The 18,969-nt window shown below is 43.2% G+C and overlaps 1 protein-coding gene across 10 annotated transcripts in view; it reads left to right on the forward strand.

Moving 5' to 3' along the window:
- The window catches only part of DYNC1I1 (dynein cytoplasmic 1 intermediate chain 1), a 188,348-nt gene extending 171,964 nt beyond the window's left edge, over positions 1–16,384 (forward strand). For 6 of the 10 annotated variants that reach the window (XM_068674001.1, XM_068673999.1, XM_068674000.1 and 3 more), the window contains one exon: positions 15,409–16,384. In XM_068674001.1, coding sequence (XP_068530102.1) covers positions 15,409–15,519 — 111 coding nt within the window. In that variant the 3' untranslated portion in view covers positions 15,520–16,384. Of the gene's footprint in view, positions 1–9,526; positions 12,674–12,775; positions 12,833–15,408 lie in introns of all 10 variants that reach the window. The other 4 variants (XR_011093777.1, XR_011093776.1, XR_011093778.1 and 1 more) reach the window with 1 other exon arrangement.
- The last annotated feature ends 2,585 nt before the right edge of the window (positions 16,385–18,969 follow it).

Consider the following 18,969-nt stretch of genomic DNA (forward strand, 5'->3'; position numbering starts at 1 on the left):
TTCACATTACTATATAAGCAAATTTTCTTACCTGCTTGAACATACAGATTTGATCCTATGAATTTTGATCAGAGCAGAAGACGTGGCAGTATCACATCATTAAGCAATAAATTTAAGTGATAGGGATTTTTAGATTCATCACAGTTTTAAAGACCTGGAGAACACTGATTGCTGCTGGTAATCTATGTGGTGTAAAGCAAAACCATTGTGTGGCCTAAGTGAAAATGTAACCTTGCATCGTTCTTGGGGGCAAGGAACTGGAGGAAGGGGCTGTTTTGCTTGGATTGCTTAGGATTTGGCCCTTGAGATGCTACGCAGTCACAGTCGTTATGACACAAGATATGGCATGAAGAAGGTGGCAGAGTCCATGATCAGGGAGTTAAAAATACTGGTGACATTTTCAGTTAGGCTATATGATGTTATCTCCTTATAGTGTGTACTCTTAGTTGTTTGATTTCAGCATCGTGTCTGAAAATAACTGAACACATTTATTTTCACAGTGAGGGGTCTATTTTCTCCTCAATGCATGTGCTTTATGCCCATTAGCATTAATGGGAGTTATACACACACTTCCAAGGGAGAAGAGACTTAAATAGTCCATATAGATGTGCTCTTGTGGATCAGTAACCACTGATTTAAAGACTGTGAATTACAAAATAAAAACCTAAACAAACAACAAAAAAAAAAAAAACAAGATTGTTTCAGTGTGATGTGATCGTAAACCTAAATAACTTGAAAAGAGGATATAACCAGTCACTGCAAATACTCTTTATGACAGGTAAAAAGACACAAACCTTTGCTGGTCTGGTAGCTAAGGTATTACTGTGGTGATAGTATGTAAAATGTGTTTTATCTTATTTAGTCTTATGGATTATTTACAGGGCAGCAAGTTTTCTATATGGTAAAGTTGATTTTAGCAGAACATGGACCACTGACTATAGATTTATTCACACGTCCAGATGATTGATAGTTAGACCTAACTGCATGTCTCTTCTGTACATGTATTTTCTAGAAAGCTTGCTCCCATTGTGTATGCTTCAGTGATGTTACACAGTTGCCGCTGTCATAAATATTCTCTAACAACCATGTTTGTTGCTTACCTGGCTTATTGAGAATGCCATTTGCACCTCTGGTTGTGAAAGAAGCAGCTTCTCTTCCACCTTCCATTCTTTCTTTTTTTTTCCATTAATCTCTTCCTGCTCATATTTTGTTTGCATTGTGAATGAATAGATTGAAACTGGAAATCAATGATGTATTATTTGATTGTAACAGAATATAAAGTAAGTTCAGTGCAGTATTGGAGGGTTTGAAACTAATCACCAGGAGCTTATTACTGATTTTGTTAAACCAGTTACAGGGCAAACCACTGCATCTGTTCGGTGGTCTTTCAGGCAGCTGATTCCAGGCGTGCTTTTCGAGGATGACTGCTATGACAGGTGAAACTGGACTTTCCCTAGACCATCCAGGAAAGCTGGCTCTGCCAAAGAAAGCAATTACATGGGATGCTTTAAACATTTATTACCTCTGTCCCTTATTCTTGCAGTGAAATCAGCATCGTGTTGACATTTACACGACTCCATCAGGTTTCAGAGGTAACATCTCTGTAAGCTGCTTTGTGGCTGCTGCATCAAGCAGTGTGTGTATTTCCCCATTTGATCCATGGTGGATGTTCGCTCTGTATCTCATTTTCAAGAACGTGAGCAGTGAAGGAGGAGCTGGCAACTGCCTGAAATACGTGGATGTGTTGGTGCCATAAGGAATATCCCATTGGTTCCTGTAAAATCAGTTGCTTTGATTTCAGCAGCCTGTAGCAGCTGTTCTGGGATTCTTGGGGTTCCAGACAGGGAGACATGCATATTCATGAGCAACTCTCACGTTTCAGCGTGGCTATTTAGTCACATGGCTAGAGTGAGTGGAGAAGGACTGGTACTTTGTCATCCTGTCTTGAGATTCCCGAGTTTCACCATGGATTTCATACAGAAAACAGACAGCTTCTCTTCTGTGCAGCTGAATTTCTGTTGTGCAGAGAGAGAAATATGAAACTAGGTTTTATGTCATTAACTTATCCAGGTAGATTTTCCAGTAGGTTTACTTTTGCCATTGTAAAGCTCTTGTAGAGCATATATTGAGTGAGGAAATGTTTTTGCCACAAAAGCAAAGCTGAGACTTGCTATAAAATATTTTATTTTCAAATCTGTGTTGAATTACAAGTATTCTTGGAACACAGATAAATGGCTCACATACATATCATGAAGGCAAATTTGAGCAATAATAAGAGGTTGTGCTTACAACCAAGTTCTTTTCAAAAGCATACAAAGATCAAGCCAGACACAATAGTTACAACAACCAACACAATCCAGGCATAAAGGATGATTAAATGGATTGTGAGGCAGAGCCTCAATTTCACCATTGATATTTTTGCTGTGAAGGCTGCAGCATTGGCCTCGGAGGATTTTAAAAGCATGTATTAACAAAGCAGAATCTTTTAAGAGTTGTTGGAAAATGTAAAGAACTAGGGTTTTGATTTGCTTCCCCTCTGCCCCCAGTTTTACAGTGTTCAGTCTTGAGAGACTTTTAAAACTGGAAGCTCTTAGAGATGACCAAAAAAAAGGCAACGACAGCATATTGGGAACTCTAGCTTTATAGTTAAAATAGTAACTGAAATATTGAACAGAACAAGCTCTTTGTCCCTCGTCATTTGAATTTAGACTGATACAGGCAGTATTCACAAAGGGATTTTTTTGAAGTAGGTTAAATAAGAACTCCCTAATGAAAAAAATGCACTAGTTTGAAATCAGTCAATTTAATTACTGTGTTTTATGAAGGCCATTACCCATTGCTGATTACTAGGGTGATAAAATCTTTAAGCTTTGGTAGCCTCCATAGGGGGTGAGCCGATCTAAGTAGAGCAAAGTCCAGTCATTATCACCCTAAATACTTGTGTTTCTCATTACAATATTCATTACTTTAGGTTACTGTGAATGCTTTGAGGTCTTTATGTAAGCACTGGTTTATTCTCCTGTAGAAAAACAACATTGTGTTGATCAGTTCAAACCAAACATTGAAGTACTTCTGCAGTTCAAAACAAGACCTGGCTATATCCTGACATCTAAATACACACATCTATGCCTGTGAGTACCCGTATACACTCATATTGGTGACTGTGGGATTGTCACTGCAGTCTAGTTCTAGTCTGATGAGAAATGGAGACAGAAATGAGTTATCTTTAGTTTTTCAGCCTGTTTTGGTACTTCAGTAGGCTTCGTCACAGCAGACTGGAATAGGGTCTTGCGTTTCTAGTAATCTCTTATTAGGGACGTATTTTTCTAGAGGGAAACTGAGCCATGGAGTAACTTAACAGACTTACCCAAGACCTGCACCTGGGTGGGGGCTGAAGCTGTTTATCTCCAGTGTCAGCCTAGGGCCATGAGGTTTCCTTTCTCTGGCACCTTTTGCAGGTTGTGGTGCCTTGCTGCTATGCTGCCCCTCTAAATCACCATCACTGTGGCCTCCTGACTCACAAAGCAGCTTCACAAAAGGAATGTTATTTAAAAGATGACTTCAGCATTGTTTCCCTTCATATTTAAAAATGCATGCAAGATATGGCTGTCACCAGAGCATGTGGCTGCAAACTGACCAGAGGGTCACAGAATCACAGAACAGCTGGGAGGGACCCCAAAGATCACCCAGTCCCAATGCCCCTGCCGTGGGCAGGGATGCCAAGATCAGGTTGGCCAAGGCCTCGTCCAACCTGGTCTTGAACACCCCCAGGGATGGGGCATCCACAGCTTCTCTGACCGTGTGTTAGCTGAACTTCAGCTAATATTTCAGACTATCAGAAGACTGAAGTTCCAAGCAAGTAGAGAAGGTGGGGAAAAAGCATCCTCTCAAGGTGGAGCTTGTGATATGTTTGATTGTGATCTTGCAGTAGATCAAACTGGTCATACAGGGTCACTTTCCTGCCTGATGCCATCGTGTACACTTGTTCTTGGTAAAGATGGTGTTCCTTCTGTTTTACTATACATGTAAATGAAGTTTCACCTTCCTTTTAGAACTGCAAGTTTATTTGTTAAAACTGAAGGAGAAAGTACCAGATTGTTAACAAAGGTATCCTGTATCTCATTTGTTGATTAGACAATAGAGGTAGCAGGCATTAGCAAAAACAGCTAGAAAAGGAGGATTAGGTAGTCATCCTAAAACTTAAATTAATTCTTAATCCTTACCTTAAGATAATATCTTACCAGCTCCCCAGAGAATTTCACAGGGTGAAAAGACATGAATTTCCAGTGTGATACAGATGCCTTTTGTAAGAATTTCTCAAGCCCTCATCAGATGAAATAAAAAGCTTAAAAAAAAACAAAAAAAAAAAACAACCAACCAGCAGAAATCTGGCTCCAGTCCTTTCTGTTCATTTGCACACTACTTTTAAAGCCGACGTATGTTTCCTCTTCCCTTGCAAAGGCCCAGATTCTCCCCCTGCAGAGAGGATCAGAGGGAACAAGCCACATGTAACAGGAGTTAATCATGTAGCTTAATGCACTATTAGAAGGCACTCAGATAACGAAGCACCGAGAGTGGCAGAAGAGAAACTGTAAGAGATCTCTGCACAGGAAAGCCTGCAGGATGGGTGGAAGGGAGAGCAGTGTGTGCCAGTCTTTGTGTAGGTATTTTCCTGCTGTAAAACAATGCAGAGAACAAGAGAAAGAAGAAAAAGCATGCACTGGATCTGATGTACGGGTCCATCCACTGTGTATCTATTGCATCTGCAGCAGTGGTGGCTTCACTAGTAGCTCCTGAAGAGGCTCAGAGGAAAAGACAATCTGGGTCCAGGCTTTTCATGGTAGATATACGTGAGGCAGTGGAGGCAGAGTGAATGCTGCAGCTAACCTGCTGTGTTCTGGACCTGCATCATGTAAAACTGGTGGGGAACAGAGCTCAAGTAAATGCACACTAATAGTTTAGTAGGGTACGTATTTTAAATACCTGGTTAGGCCATTGGGTAGTGTTTTCTCTGAAAGCTTTTATCCCCTTTCTGATGCATGTGAGGCAGATTTTCATAGCTTTAAGTAACGTGGAGTACGGAAGGGAAAAAGTACCAAACGCCAAATTTAGTTTAAACTCCGTTTGTGTGCAGCAATTTGCAAATCTAATTGAAATCCGTATGCTATCATTGTGGTGTTAAACACTTCTGAAACAAGAGCTGCTTTGTATAATTAATTTTCTTCATGATGCATCTGTGGTTTCAACCTGTTACATCCGATACCAGTTTTCATTTTGGGAATCCTTAATTATGTTTCTAATTGTTTTGTTTTTTTCTTTAATGTTTAGCAAAATGGTATGTATTTGGAACATGAAAAACTAATTCATGGCTTGGAAGGTAACGGTTACATTAAAATATCAATTGAGGAAAGCTGAGCCCTAATACATCGTATTCAGCAGCCAAAACTCCACATGCAGTGTTTAATTTAAATATGAAATGTATCTTTGCCTGTGTCTGAAACGAAGGGAAAAAATGTTATTTCGTGGATGAGCTTTTGCAGGTAATAGCTGCAAAATGGAAGGGAAGAAATCCTCAAGGAAAAAAAAAACTTTTCCAAAAAAAAGAAGAGCAGTTCATAGGCTAGCTTTGGTGGGAATCTGTCGGCCATCTGAGAGCCAGAAGGCAGTGGCAAAAACCCTTTACAGTTCCTGTTCTGGAGTGAACCACGGAGTGGACTTGGCTGGCTTGGTTTAAAAAAGGAAGCAAACTAAGCTGAAGGCACCACGATTTGTTTCTGCCCTGAGGCAGTGGCCCTTCATTCAGCTGGACTTCTAAGGAGACACCTTGGCCAGTGCAGGTGCTCCAGAGGCTGAAGTTCTCATATTTAAAGTGAAAATGATAAAAATGATGGGTTAGTTCTTCCAAGTCAATGTAGTTGCCAGGTATTGGAAAGAACAACGGATTGAAGGCTCCTTACCATCTTGTTTTGATCCATTTGGCATTTCTACATTTCCTAGTGCAATGATAATTGATAATATAATTGGGTAGAGAAGGAGTTCTTATGTGATCACTTAATTCAGAGCATTAAATGTCCTGAAACTAAGGAAAAAAAAAATCAATGGCTTTAATTTCTATATTAAATTTATGTCCATAAATTCTACTGTCAGGACTAGGATCCTCATGGGAAACCGATCTACCTGACTTTTTTTCTTAACCTGTAAATTGGTGGCACTGCAGAAGTGGTGGAAAGGTAGGAACTGTAATGTCTTTGCTGCTTAGGACACCTCTTCTGTAGCAAAATTACTAGTTTTTTTGAAGCATGGCAGATGCTCTTTCTGTTTTTGTAGCTGCTGAATTAGATTAAATCTCTTTTGTCTCCAAGGACCTGAGGAGATCCGTAGGTGAGGGCTACCACAGTGTGCCTGGCAAAAGCACTTGGGTGTTCTGTGGAAATCCTATAGTTTAAGAATAGAACCTAAGTTTATAGTTTTAAGTTTGTATTTTACAAGTAGGAGGTGCTGTAAGGAAACAATAGTAATCAAAATTTCAGCTTTATCCTCTCTTTCAAGAATCTTGGAGTTATTCAATATTTTTTCTTCTGTAGTTGATATGAAGTGCAGCATTTTGATACAGTAATTGAGGGAAGAAAAATCAGTTCAGTAGCTTGGACATCGTTCTCTCTAATTATTTCAGGAGAGTCTGAGCCAACTCTGATATTATAGGTGGAACTGTAGTGTTGTCTACAATTAAAGATACTTTCCACTTCCTTCTTTTCTTTTTCATACGCCCAATCAAGTTCTAATCCTCCAGGCTGAAATTTTCTGTAATTGGTGTTTGCTTCCAGCACAGGTTTTCTGTTGTGTTGTTTTTATTTTTTATTTTTTGATAAAGATTAAAGATGGTATCATACTGCAAAATGAGTAACATTTAGGGGAGTTAACCCTAACTTTGACATTTCCTATCTTTGAAGTGTTAAGAGCCCGCAGTCTTTCAGTTCTGTTAACGTGCATTTGTGTGTCTTGTATGTATAATTTACAGACTGCGTTTTAGTCTGTTCTGTTAGCCTGGCATCAAGATGACTGCTAGAGACAACGATGATCAAGTTTAGAAAAGAATTAGTAGGCTTTCAGAGCTTGGATTCCTATGTAGGAGCTTAACCCAGGGCATCTTTGCTCTTTACATGTAAATTATTAAAATAACACCATTGTTTGGTTTGTATTCAAAACACAATTTGCCATCAAATATGTAACAATTTAGCAGCTACTGTTCTCCTTAGGAGAAAAACTGGAATTTTGCTGAAATTATGTTCTGTTTCTGTTTGGGATTAAGCTTTTTTTGTCATATAAACTAATATTTTGTCTTCTTTTTACTATGGCAGCACTAGTTAAATCAGAGCCTGCTGGTGAACTGCAGAGAAATAAATCACAACAGACATTAATCTAGATGAGGGCTAAGTAATTAACTTCATGGAAGGGTGGTGTATACTGTGTCTGTGACACTAGACTGACTGCTGTGCATAGAATAAATGCAGTATTTAGGCTGCCTATGGTATTCCACCCCTTCAATTAAGTAAACAAATATATATAGAGCTACTCTGGAGTGTATCCTTTGTGGTCTAAACACTGTATCTTATTAAAATCATCTGCATGCAGTATGTGGGGTTTGAGTTCCTGCCAGTGGTTTCATCCATTGTTAGCAGTGATGCTCGGCTCTCCCAAGAGTTAAATACAGTGGTACTGCAGTTATGTGAAAAGGGTGCTCTTGGTTACTTTGGTGGCCATTCCCTTGCATATTACCTCCCACTTTGTTTCCATCCATGTGTGTGGCATAGGGTGTTGCCTGGAAAAATATAGGCTTTTTCAGGAAAAAAGAAATCCATATAGGTTGAGAAAAATGTCAAAGGCATTCTGTAATGGGTTCTGTGGGGCAAGACCAGGGCCAGAATAGGTGCGTGCCTGCTGACTCTGTGCGTGTGTGTATCAAGCCATTTAATATTTACATCTATGTATCTGTTTTTACCTCCCTGTCAGTGATGATAACATCTGTTGAACTCTGGAAGATTAAGATCAGTTGTTTAAAGGAGAACTATCGCTCTTGTTTCTGATTTGTAAGCATTATGATCGTCATCCCACAAGTACTCCCTTTTACCCGGAGAATTAGACCGATTTGTCTGTTCTACTTCGTAGAAAAAGATCAAGCTGAAATAGTTATATTTTATCATCATAAAATATTTTTACCTACAGTGTCATAAATGCATTCAGATGTTAATCCGTTGCACAACGTATTTGCAGCAGATTTCTTTTCAATGCAGCACGTAATTTTAGAAGGTGATAAGGACAATATAGGTTGACAAAAATTCTGCCTAGGGAAAAAGAGCTAAAATGATATTCTTCCAAAGCTGCATTTATTTGCTGATGTTATTAAACTGAAAGAATATAAAGATGGTGATAAACCACACACAGAGATAACTTAGTGTGAATTCTGAGATTTCAGTCATTAAACTTGGTTTGCCGTACTTGCTGTTTTTCACAAACTCAAATTAATCTGAATGTTTTCTCATGCTTTAATTAGCTAGCTCTTCAAAGAGTGATTAACCTGCCTTTGTCAAAAATTATAATAGCAACAGAGCATTTTAGATATGAGGAGCATGAATTTTCATGTCGTTTTGATTTTCCATGTTGAATGTGAGATTTTTTTTTTTTGCACATACAGCTCTGTCAAAGTGGAGAGAAGTCAATAGGCTTGTCTAAAATAAGACCAACTTTTACCTCCAAACAGCAGAAAACCCAATTGCAACTAATAAAGGATGCACGTTGGTCAGAAAGTTCCTGATCTCTAGGAGTACACTGACTAGCTAGAGAAACCCATTGCAAAATTTAGGTCAGAATAAGGTTTTCTACATGAAAAAATAAGGAAATAAAAAATAAAGCATTGTACTTACATAAACGGTTTGAATGGGTCACCTATTTTGGACTCGGGAACCTCTATCACCCTTAAAGTGTATCTTGGACCACCATGCAGGCTCGTCTGCAAATGTCTAATTGAAAACAGTGTGTGGCAGTACGGTTCGGCAGGCCGTCTGCAGACCACAGACGTTTGGCAGATTGCTCCAAGCCGTGGTGTAACGCTTCATTTTCAGATTCTCCTTTTACACCTGTGTTAGGGAACGTGTGTGTTAGAGGCGATTATAGATGGTTTGGGTTGGAAAAATGCAGTCCTCCAAATTAACCCAGGAGTCGGAGACGATGTTGAGAAAGGCTTTCCTGTGCCTGTTTTTCCTTTGAGGTATCCAAACTCCAGGTGAAGATGAAAAAATGTGATTATTAACCTGGTGATTCGGATTGCACGGTACTTTCCCCGGTAATCGGTGCTGCAGTTTGTGTACCGGTACCACAGTGACAGGTAAATTGACCCAGGAGGTACAGTCATTAAAAAGAAATGAAATAGGTTGAATACAGTCTACTGTGCTCCTTTTGAGAGTTTGGGAAGCCATCTACTCCAAAGTGCTGCTCTTGAAATTGCTATTGTGTTTTTCCTCCCTCTTAGGAGAGTCCCCAGCCCTCACAGGAGAGCGGTGCTGGACAAGAGCACGGAGGGATGGAGGCAGAAAGAGTTGTCCACCCTCATCTCAAAAATTTAGAGGCTCCAGGAAAGGCAGTGAGCCAGGAATCAAGTGAAATATCCTCATTGAATAATTCATTTGCTGGAAAGTGTTTTTTCAAGGAAGCTGAAGCTATACAGAGATTTGGATAAATTGAGCTTAAACACTTTCAGCAATAAAAAAGATGGATAGGAGGGGAATATACTGAAAAACTTAAAATATGTTATAATATCTAATTTCAACCTCCTGGATAGATTCCTCTAAAAACCATATTCAGAGGTTGGATTTTTGTTTTGTTTTGCAGTGGTGTTGTTCAGGCTCAAAAACTTTTTTTTTAATACACCTAAATTAAAAGAACAAGTGTTACCAGGTGTTGAGCCTGAAAATGAAGTTAAATTTATGCTGATTTGTGTCTTCAGGCACTGTTTTTCTGTTGTTTTTCTGCTTTCTTGGGCAGCCCAGCACTAGCTGGCACAATTGGCGGTGTTGACAGGTGTCTGGTGTTGGGCATCTCCTTCTCCTGAGTTCTGCATGAAGATTTTCTGAGCATTAATGTTCGGTGGAGTTCCCAAGAGCACAGTTTCTGTAAAAACACAGGAAATACAGTTTGTGTTCACGCTATCTCTGGTGTGTGGATTGGAAGCTGTGCACGCTGAGGAAGCCTCTGCCTCGATGAGAAGATGGAGGAGGCTGTTCCCAGTGAAACCCCCATTCGTGCTGCCACGTGTGACTGGCTTACCTGGTGAGACTCAGGGAGGGAGGCAACTCCCTTATTCTCTTACCAGAATGCGTATAAGCCATCTCCTTGGTCAGTGTTAGGATCAAGAGGAGTGTGTTTGTGGTTCAGGGCTGGAAGACTAGCAGGTAAGTGATGTCCTCGGCCAGGGCGATCACCCAGCTAACACCGAGGCCTCAGGAGTTTTGGATGTCCAAAGGCTCTGTGGTGGCACTTTGAGATCAGGGTTTTGTCACACCCAGGGTACATTGTATGGAATTTTGATCCATGGGCCAGGCAAAGCCAGGTGCTCCTCAGGAAGATCCTGGCTGTTGCTACCCTTGAGTCTGGTTATTTTACCCTTTATCTACAAGTGCAGAATAGGCACACGTTGGAACAATCTTGCCTTTAAGCTTTACAAGCCTTCAGAGTCATAGAATATCCCAAGTCAGAAAGGACCCACAAGGGGCCAGCTCCTTGCTCCACACAAGACCACCCAGAAACCAAACCATGTGTCTGAGAGCGGTGTCCAAACACTTTCTGAACTCCAGCAGCTCAGTGTGGTGACAGCTTCCCCAGGGAGCCTGTCCCAGTGCCCGAGCACCCTCTGGGTGCAGACCCTTTCACTAACCCCCAGCCTGACCTTCCCCTGTCCCAGCTCCATGCCATTCCCTTGGGTCCTGTCGCTGTCCCCAGAGAGCAGAGCTCAGCGCCTGCCCCTCCGCTCCCCTCATGAGAGGGCTGCAGGCCGCCATGAGGCCTCCCCTCAGCCTGCTCTGCTCGGGGCTGAACAAACCAAGGGACCTCAGCTGTTCTTCTTATATCTTCCCCTCCAGACCCTTCAGCATCTCTGTAGCCCTCCTTTGGACACTCTAATGGTTTTATGTCCCTCTCATATTATAATACCCACAACTGTATGCAGTTGCCTATAAGCCATTACGTTTCTAAGTCTGCTGTAGTTTCATGACTGAAAAAGATAAGAGAGAAAACAAACACCCCTCTGTAGTTGATCTGTGTGACCCAACTAGACAGATCCCATCTTTCCAAGTCTAGACGTTGTTGAGACCATCTCCAGACTTGAAAGCTCAGCTCGATGCACTACCACCAAAACAGAAGGGGTTGGGAGTGATACTGGAGGCAAGGGGCTTCTGGTTGACCATAACTAGTTGGCAGAGTCCAGCTATCGCTTGCTGTGGGGAAGGAGATGAATAAGAGGAGAGAGAGATCTCAACTCCTAAATTACAATCCTGTTCAGCACACAGCCAGTCTCATTTTTTGGGTTCAGCTGAGCTCACTTTGTGTGGGGGTCTAGGGCTGCTGGTTGGGAGGTGCTGCTCAGGGCGGGTTTCCTTTACCAGCAGTGTCGGTGCTGCACCATTCGGTCAGGAGGAGCGTTTCGGGCGATTACCTCTTCTCACCTGAAGTCTGCGTGTCCGAAGTCAGAGTGATGGAGTTGGTGGAAAAACTAACTGAGAGTTTGCATGACGTGAATCAGCTTCTGAGTGCCATCAAGAAGCAGTTTGAGGACTAGCTGAAATAAAACCTTAAATGTGTGTAGTGTTTAGTGTGTTACATGTTATTGATCATATATAAACAGTTATAGATACTGATTTTATAGATCCTGAGTGCTTTTGGAGGAGTATTTTATGGATGTGGATTGGAGGGGGGATCTAAAATGGTTAGAGTGATATACAAAAAGAGATTTGATTTTTGAGAAATGACAGGACCCCAGTTGTACTGAGTTAAATAGCTTCACCCAATAAAAAATGGAATCGATGTTTTAGCGTCTTGATGTTTTCTGGTACTAAGTTCTCCCTCCTGTAACCAGATGAGCACATGTAACTTCACAAGCAGAAGCAGGTTTATCTGGGTGCATAAACTTGTGGTTACACTTGGAGGTCCATAGGCTTGCAGCCTATGAACTCTTTTGATATTTCAAAAGCCAGACAGAGGACAAAACTACCCCTCTTCCAACAGCTGAACAGACAAAGTCTGGCTAAAGTCATCCCATTGCTTTGATAATTCTGGCTTTCCTCGTTAAAAGTAACATCTGATGCAACCTAAATATATCATAGTATTTAGGCTAAAGCAGTGTGGGTAATTTAGTCAATTAATTAACAGCAGGTAGCGCTTACCTTCCCTTTGAAGGGATCAAAGGAAAGCACTTAATAACGTTTATTTTCTTGTTCTGCTCCATACCTTAGTGTCAGTTCATTCAAATAACCTTATGACCCAAATGTTAATGTAAGTTATTATATTACCTTATTATGCTTTGGTGAATGTTTTTACTCCGTGTAGAGTTTGACTGCTGGAACTCAACACAGGCTGCTTTGTAGTAAGTGGAAGTGGACAGAAAAATGGCAAAAATGCCAAACAGGTGAGGAACCCCTAAATAGCTCTAAATCCCTGCCCTTCCTCTACAATGCGTCTCCTCGTTTCTTCCACCCTTGTGCTGGTATTTGCCGTGTAACTACTTCAGCAGGAAGGCCAAAGAGGAGAGTCCACAGTCGGACACAGGCCTTCAACATTTGTTGGTGTAAGTACACACAGTTGAAAGAACTTTTATGGAAAATGACTGGAAGGGGAGCGATAATTCATACAAGAATTTGAATTGGAGTTTGTGGATGCTTTTGTTTTTATTTGTGGTCTTTTGCCTTATAACTTTTGTGGTTCAGCTGTAGGGACTTCACAGAAAGAAGTAGGGGAATCAAAGTCAATTTTTCCCTTGACTTCAGTATTGCCAAGGTTTCTCTCTCCATCCCTGAGGAATTTCTATTAGAGGGGGGTTTGTTCTACTAACAGTCTGCTAGCAGGGCTGGCCCCTCATTGAAAGCATGACGCAGTACGTAGGATTTAATAAGGTAAAATAAAACAAAGATCTAAGTAATTAGATTGCATGTGGACACTGAGCGTTCTCATCTGTGTGCTGATGGCCTTCACTTCAATCATTATTCATTATTTCACTACAATCATAACTGTTTTGTCAATCGGGACATTAAAAAAGGCCCAGTCCATCCTCCATCTGTCAGCCAACCGTGTTGCCGACCTATGTTTGCAGGGAGATTTTTCAAGTTCGAGAGTTTTAAAGCTGTAATAGCTTGGACTTTGATTTTATTTGTCTGTGGCCATGCTGTGGAGTAGAGGGAATTAAATGATCTCAATGTAATAAATACATTGTATTTTTTTTTCTTTCAACATATTGCCTTCTTGGGCCATTTAATACAATGTAATGCCATTTGGGATTTAAAAAGACAAGAAGAAATGAGGCTTTATTAAATTCAGAGAGTCCTTTGACTAGGATATTGCTCCACTTTATATAAGTCTCACTAATTCCTAGTAGTAAAATCATTAATGTTTTCATTCAGCAGTTTAATAAATGACAGTGTCATCATGAGAAATAACATCTTTTAGGGCACCAGCAATAGTTAACAGCGAATTTGCTACACAAAGATGTTGAATGCATCTGTAACAGAAGGATCTTTGCCTCGTCCCTTAGCTGACTATGTAGTAGCTTGCATAGGAGCGTGGCTGTGACCGAACCTGTGTTTTAGATACTTCCTTCTGTGTTGCAAACTGACCTTCGCTTTGGTGTTGCATTTCCTTCTGCTTAACGTCCTTCAAAGCACGGAGCTTGCTTTCACCTCAAGACCACAGCAGACCCACATGTGTGTGTGTGAGACAGCTGTCTCAGAGGGTTTGCTCCTGTAACTCCCATCGCCGTTTCCTAGAAAAGGCTTGGAGAGAAGTGCAATGAGTGGAAGGTGGAAAGAGGGAAACCAACCCAGCAACATGCCTGGGGCTCATCGCTTCACACTGATGGCATTTCTTGGTCTGTAACATCAGTAACTGAACTGTGTTATATCCAGTATTTTGGTAGGCAAAAAAAGTTACGCTGCGCCAGCCCTTCACAATGCAGCTGAGTCATTGGAATATGCAATGTATATAGGAAGCTTTAAAAGGTACACTGGATTTTTCTCCAAAATATTGGCGGTAGAGGCAAAGCTAGATACAAAATAGCTGAAAAGCTCATTGGCTTTGTTGAGATCTGGAGGAGGTGTTTAGATCCAGCACTGCAAATACCCATCCATCTGATTAAGGTTTAACTTGGAGCAGTTTACGTGGACCTCTTTCGCACAGGGGTAACATCAGGCTGATATGCAAGTTCTTGCTCGAGTTGGGCATGCTAGTTCATGTACTGCCTCCTTTCCTCAGTGTCAGCTGCCTGATGTTTTGGGGGTGTTTGGGAAGAAGTAAGCCAGTGCAGACTATGCTGACCAGCAGGCTGGATTAGCTAAGGTCTGCTCCTTTAGTCTAAAGATGTGCTTTTGGTAAGGTGTCCTACTGTTTACTGTATGCCCTGTAGTATGTCACGTTGCTTCTTGGTTCCAGTTGCCTTCTTCAGTACCAAGCACTGCACAGGATCTCAAAACAGCTCTTTGCTTGTACTATGTTCAGGACATGATCTCAGGGCTTGAAGGTGGCAGTAAAAGAGTTCATAGTTAATGTGGATGTTTGTTTGGAATTGGAGTTAATGAAAATGAAGTTTGAGAAATCTGCTTGTTTTGTTTTGTTTTCCGTAATTAGCTCACTCCTACTTTGCATTATCTTCCAGAAATTGGAGTTTGGGTGTAGCTAGAACCGACTGCAGTGTTGTTTTGCCGTATCACTGAAGCGTTTTGACAGGAAGTTTAGCTGTTTGGATTACACGTTCCTCTTGAAGCCTGATCTTCAAGAGCTCTTCATCAGAAACATCGGTGCTATTAAATAGAAACGTATCTTGCTTGATGATCTCGAAAAGCAGACTGTCCCCACAGCCCCCATTGCTGTCACGTTCCCGCTACGATGCGTTTTTTGTAATTGTAAATTCTTTAACGTAGAGGAAGGCAACCCAAATAACACAATGTATGTATTTTGCTGTTAAGAGATTTAATGAACATCAGGTAAGTGGTTTCAGTGTGCTGTTACCCTGCTCACATTGACCTTGGTTAACGTGAGCAGCCTCTCGTCATCTGGGAGGTTATCAAAGGGGCTAGGCTTCGCAGCAAACACTTCAGCAGAAAGCTTTTCCTCAGGTTCACAGCGTGTTAACGCCGTGTTGCGTTCCTCCCCCAGCTGGCTGTGCCGCACAACGACGAGTGGACCCGTTTCGCCCGGACCCTGGTGGAGATCCGCGCCAACCGAGCGGACAGCGAGGAGGAGGGGGCCGTGGAGCTGTCGGCCTAGAGGAGGAGGAGGACGAGCAGCGCCCGCCAGAGCAGCCTTCCCTCGCCGAGTGTCTGGTGTTCAGTGTCTGAGTCGGTCTTGCTGTGGCTGTCGCTGCCAGTGTCCGTGCCAGCATCGCTCAGAGCATTCCGTATTAATCACACGGCTTTGCACAAGGCTGAAAATATCCAGAGCATTTTCATACTTTATATTTCTGTCTGAAAAGTAAGGAAGAAAAGACAAATCAACCCTTTATGGGTTTAGTTGTTGCCTTTTAACTACTTAGTAGCTGTATTTAATAGCTAGGAACCCCTGGTTAAACTTGTGCTCACATTGCCCTTCTGGCATAGTCCTATTAAATCCATATGAAGCCAGATATGATTATGTGCAGATGTGGTGTGCTTCACTGTATGGGACTGGGCCAAAGACTTTAGATGTGGTGTTTCACATGGTGACTTACATTATGAATGGATGTACTATATGAAAGTTGCTGCTCCTTATTTATTGCGGTGTGCTGCATGGAACATATTTATTTGAAAGCATTAAAATAAACGATCCTAAAGCATGTGCATAATGAGAGAACTGCATTGTCTGTGTGCTGCTGTAGAGGTTGCGTTAACGTCCACATAACAACTACGGTACATCGGTCGTGCTTAAGATGTAAGATCTATAAAGGTTGGCTTGAGTGGATGGAATGAGTTTCTTTTCCTTTTCTTCTTCTTTTTTTTTTCCTCAAGATGCCTATTATTTCTAGGCACTTTAACAATATTTCAGATGCAGTCGGTCACTGATACTTGTCATGCAAGTTAACACTAACAGTCTGACAAAGGGTTGTGGTTCCCGGGTGTGACACGAGTGTTGCCAATAAAACGTACCCAGCCTGTTCTGTCGCAGCGTGGTTCATCTTGCCTTGCCAGCAGCGCTCGGTACCGGGCATGGGGAGAATGTGACTCCCTGCCTCGCAGAGCACTCCTGCTGCTGTGGTGTACGTGGGTGCACTCGGGTGCTGCGTGTGGTTACTGGGGATAGGAAAGGCAAAGCGTCTTCAAGCTGTCTTGAGGGACAAGTTCGGGTAGGAGACAAGGGTTGCAAAAATCTCTGTGTATGGAGCAGGGTGGTAGGCACAGACTTGTGCTCCCTGAGACCCAGTGGGACGTGGCCGAGTGCTGAGGGAGGCGGGGAGGCTGCCAGCTGAGCACCGCAGTGGCACCAGGCTCTAACAGAGGGGCTGTGGTGAGCAGGTGAGCACCACAGCCAGGAACACGGGTGGGTGGACAGCAACAAAGAGGCTGTAAGGTTGCAGTCACGTTTAGGGCTGTATCAGCATCCCGAACCAGGGGGAGGTTTCTGCTGGAAACTGGAGCGGTATGAGACAATCCATCGCTTGGAGAAGCTGGATATCCCTTGTCCTCTTGCTTGGTAGTTGGAAGCAACTGCACAGGCTGGGTTGTTCGTAGTGGGATGCATCATGTCCCAGTGCCTGCAAGGCTGTGGTGAGCAGGGTGCTGCCCCAGATGAACTCCTTCACGCAGCACAGGACAAACCTGCCAGTAGCACGATGGGCACAGTAAATCCACACCTGAGAGCACATGGCCACGGTGCAAGAGAGCACACAGGTATGAAGGGAAAGGTTTAGACCCCGATCTGTTGTTTCCCGTTCATTGTAAGCAGTACACTGAACATGGCAAGTTTGCTTCCACAGTTTCCATGTTGCATTTCAGGTTTGGGAACTGAAGTAGGGGAAACTGCATTTACCTTCCAAGCTCTCCCTGCTTCGTTGCACTAATAGCTTGTAAATCGTCTTATGAGATGACTCAGAGCAGCTCCAAAATCTGCTGCTGTGTGCAAATGGAAGTTGTACCAAAGGTCCTCCTTCTCCCCAGCGCAGCAGTGGGGTGTCACAGAGCAGAGGCGGGCATGCTTCCCAAAAACAATGGGGAAAAAACAAAAAAAAAAACAACAAACAAAACCACCTTATTTTTTCCTCTTGCCTCTTCTTTGAGCAGAACTCATCAGGATACAGCAGGAGCAAGGGGAAGCTCCAAGTTTTCACAGAGCAACACCACTGACGGGCCCGTACATGCAGCAGAAGCAGATGGCAGTGAACCCTACAATAACAAACCCCACAACAACAATCCCTACAACAGGCAGCTGGGCCTTGATGCCCCGCTGCTGCTCACCACTGCCGTGTGGTGCAGTTTGGGCCCAGCCTTTGCAGGAATCACTGGCAGGTTTATTTCATTAGGGCAATTTTCCTGCTGCTGAACAAATAGCTCCACCTGACCGGCTTTCTGAAGGAGCCAGTGTGAGAAGACTGCTCAGGATCTGCCTGGTAGGGAGTGAAATACAAACCCACCCTTTATTTTCAAGGAGCATGAGGAGTGTGCCCCATCCTCTTGTGATGCTGCCACATGCTCCAGTGGGGTGAGAACGAGCTGCAAACAGCCCTGGCTCTGTGCTGGGGCTGTGGCATCCGAGCTTTCTGCAAAGTGAAGGCCTCAAACTGAGCTCAGATGGAGCCAGAGAGGGCTGCATCACCAGCAGGGGAAGAAAGTGCAAGCTCATCAAGGGCGATGCAGCAAGCAGCGCAGGAAGGCGAGCACCGTGGGCTGAGAAGGGCAGGGCTGACTCACAGAGAGCTTTAGGACGGGGTGGAGGACTCTGAGGTGGAAGAGCCGAAGGTCCTGTGCTTGGTGAAGGGCAAAGCAGCCTCCCTCAGCTCCAGGGCCCAGCTCAAAGCCACAGCAACGCGGGTGAGAGGCAGAGGAGCAGGGGTTTGATCTGAAAGGCGCTGTGCGGGTGGCACTGGGGATAGGCGCTGAAGGCATTAGCGCAAAAGGGGCAGACAGTGCACAGCACTGGCCAGCCTGGAATTTGGCCAGGCCACAACAACAAAAAAAAAAAAAGTGTAGGAATGGAGTGCCAGGTCCATGGGCTTCAGAACCCATCGTGTCCATAATGGCACTTGGACAAGGGGTGTCTGAAAGGTGAGGGTGAGATGGGCTGCCTCCCGAGCCTGTGCACACAGACCTCGCCAAGGAAGGGCCAGCTGAGTACTGGCTGCTGGAGAAGAGGCCCAGCAGCGTTGCCTCAAACCTTTCTTCAAAGAGCCCAACGCAGCAGGGACAAGCCATCATCTGCAGGCACTCGGTGGTGTTGTGTGGTGAATCTTCCAAGCTGAAAGGTATTTCCTTCAGGGGGTTCAAAACCAACACCCAAACTTTCATTACGTCTGGAAGCAGAGGAGCCCGCACCCTGCCCTGGACCATCAGGAGGGCTTACTGCAGATTACAGCCTGCAAACAGATTACAGTGCCGTGGAAACACCTGGGAATAGGTTTCTTCCCACAAAATGTGTGGGAGAAATTCTAATCCGCTTCTGAGTTTTGGCACCCTCGGGTACAAAGCGGAGGTGGCGGAAGCCTGAGAACTTCTAAGGGAGCTTGACGCCATCCTAGCGCAGGAAGGTCCC

This window comes from Anas acuta, chromosome 2 (assembly GCF_963932015.1).
Source record: "Anas acuta chromosome 2, bAnaAcu1.1, whole genome shotgun sequence".
Classification (NCBI taxonomy): domain Eukaryota; kingdom Metazoa; phylum Chordata; class Aves; order Anseriformes; family Anatidae; genus Anas; species Anas acuta.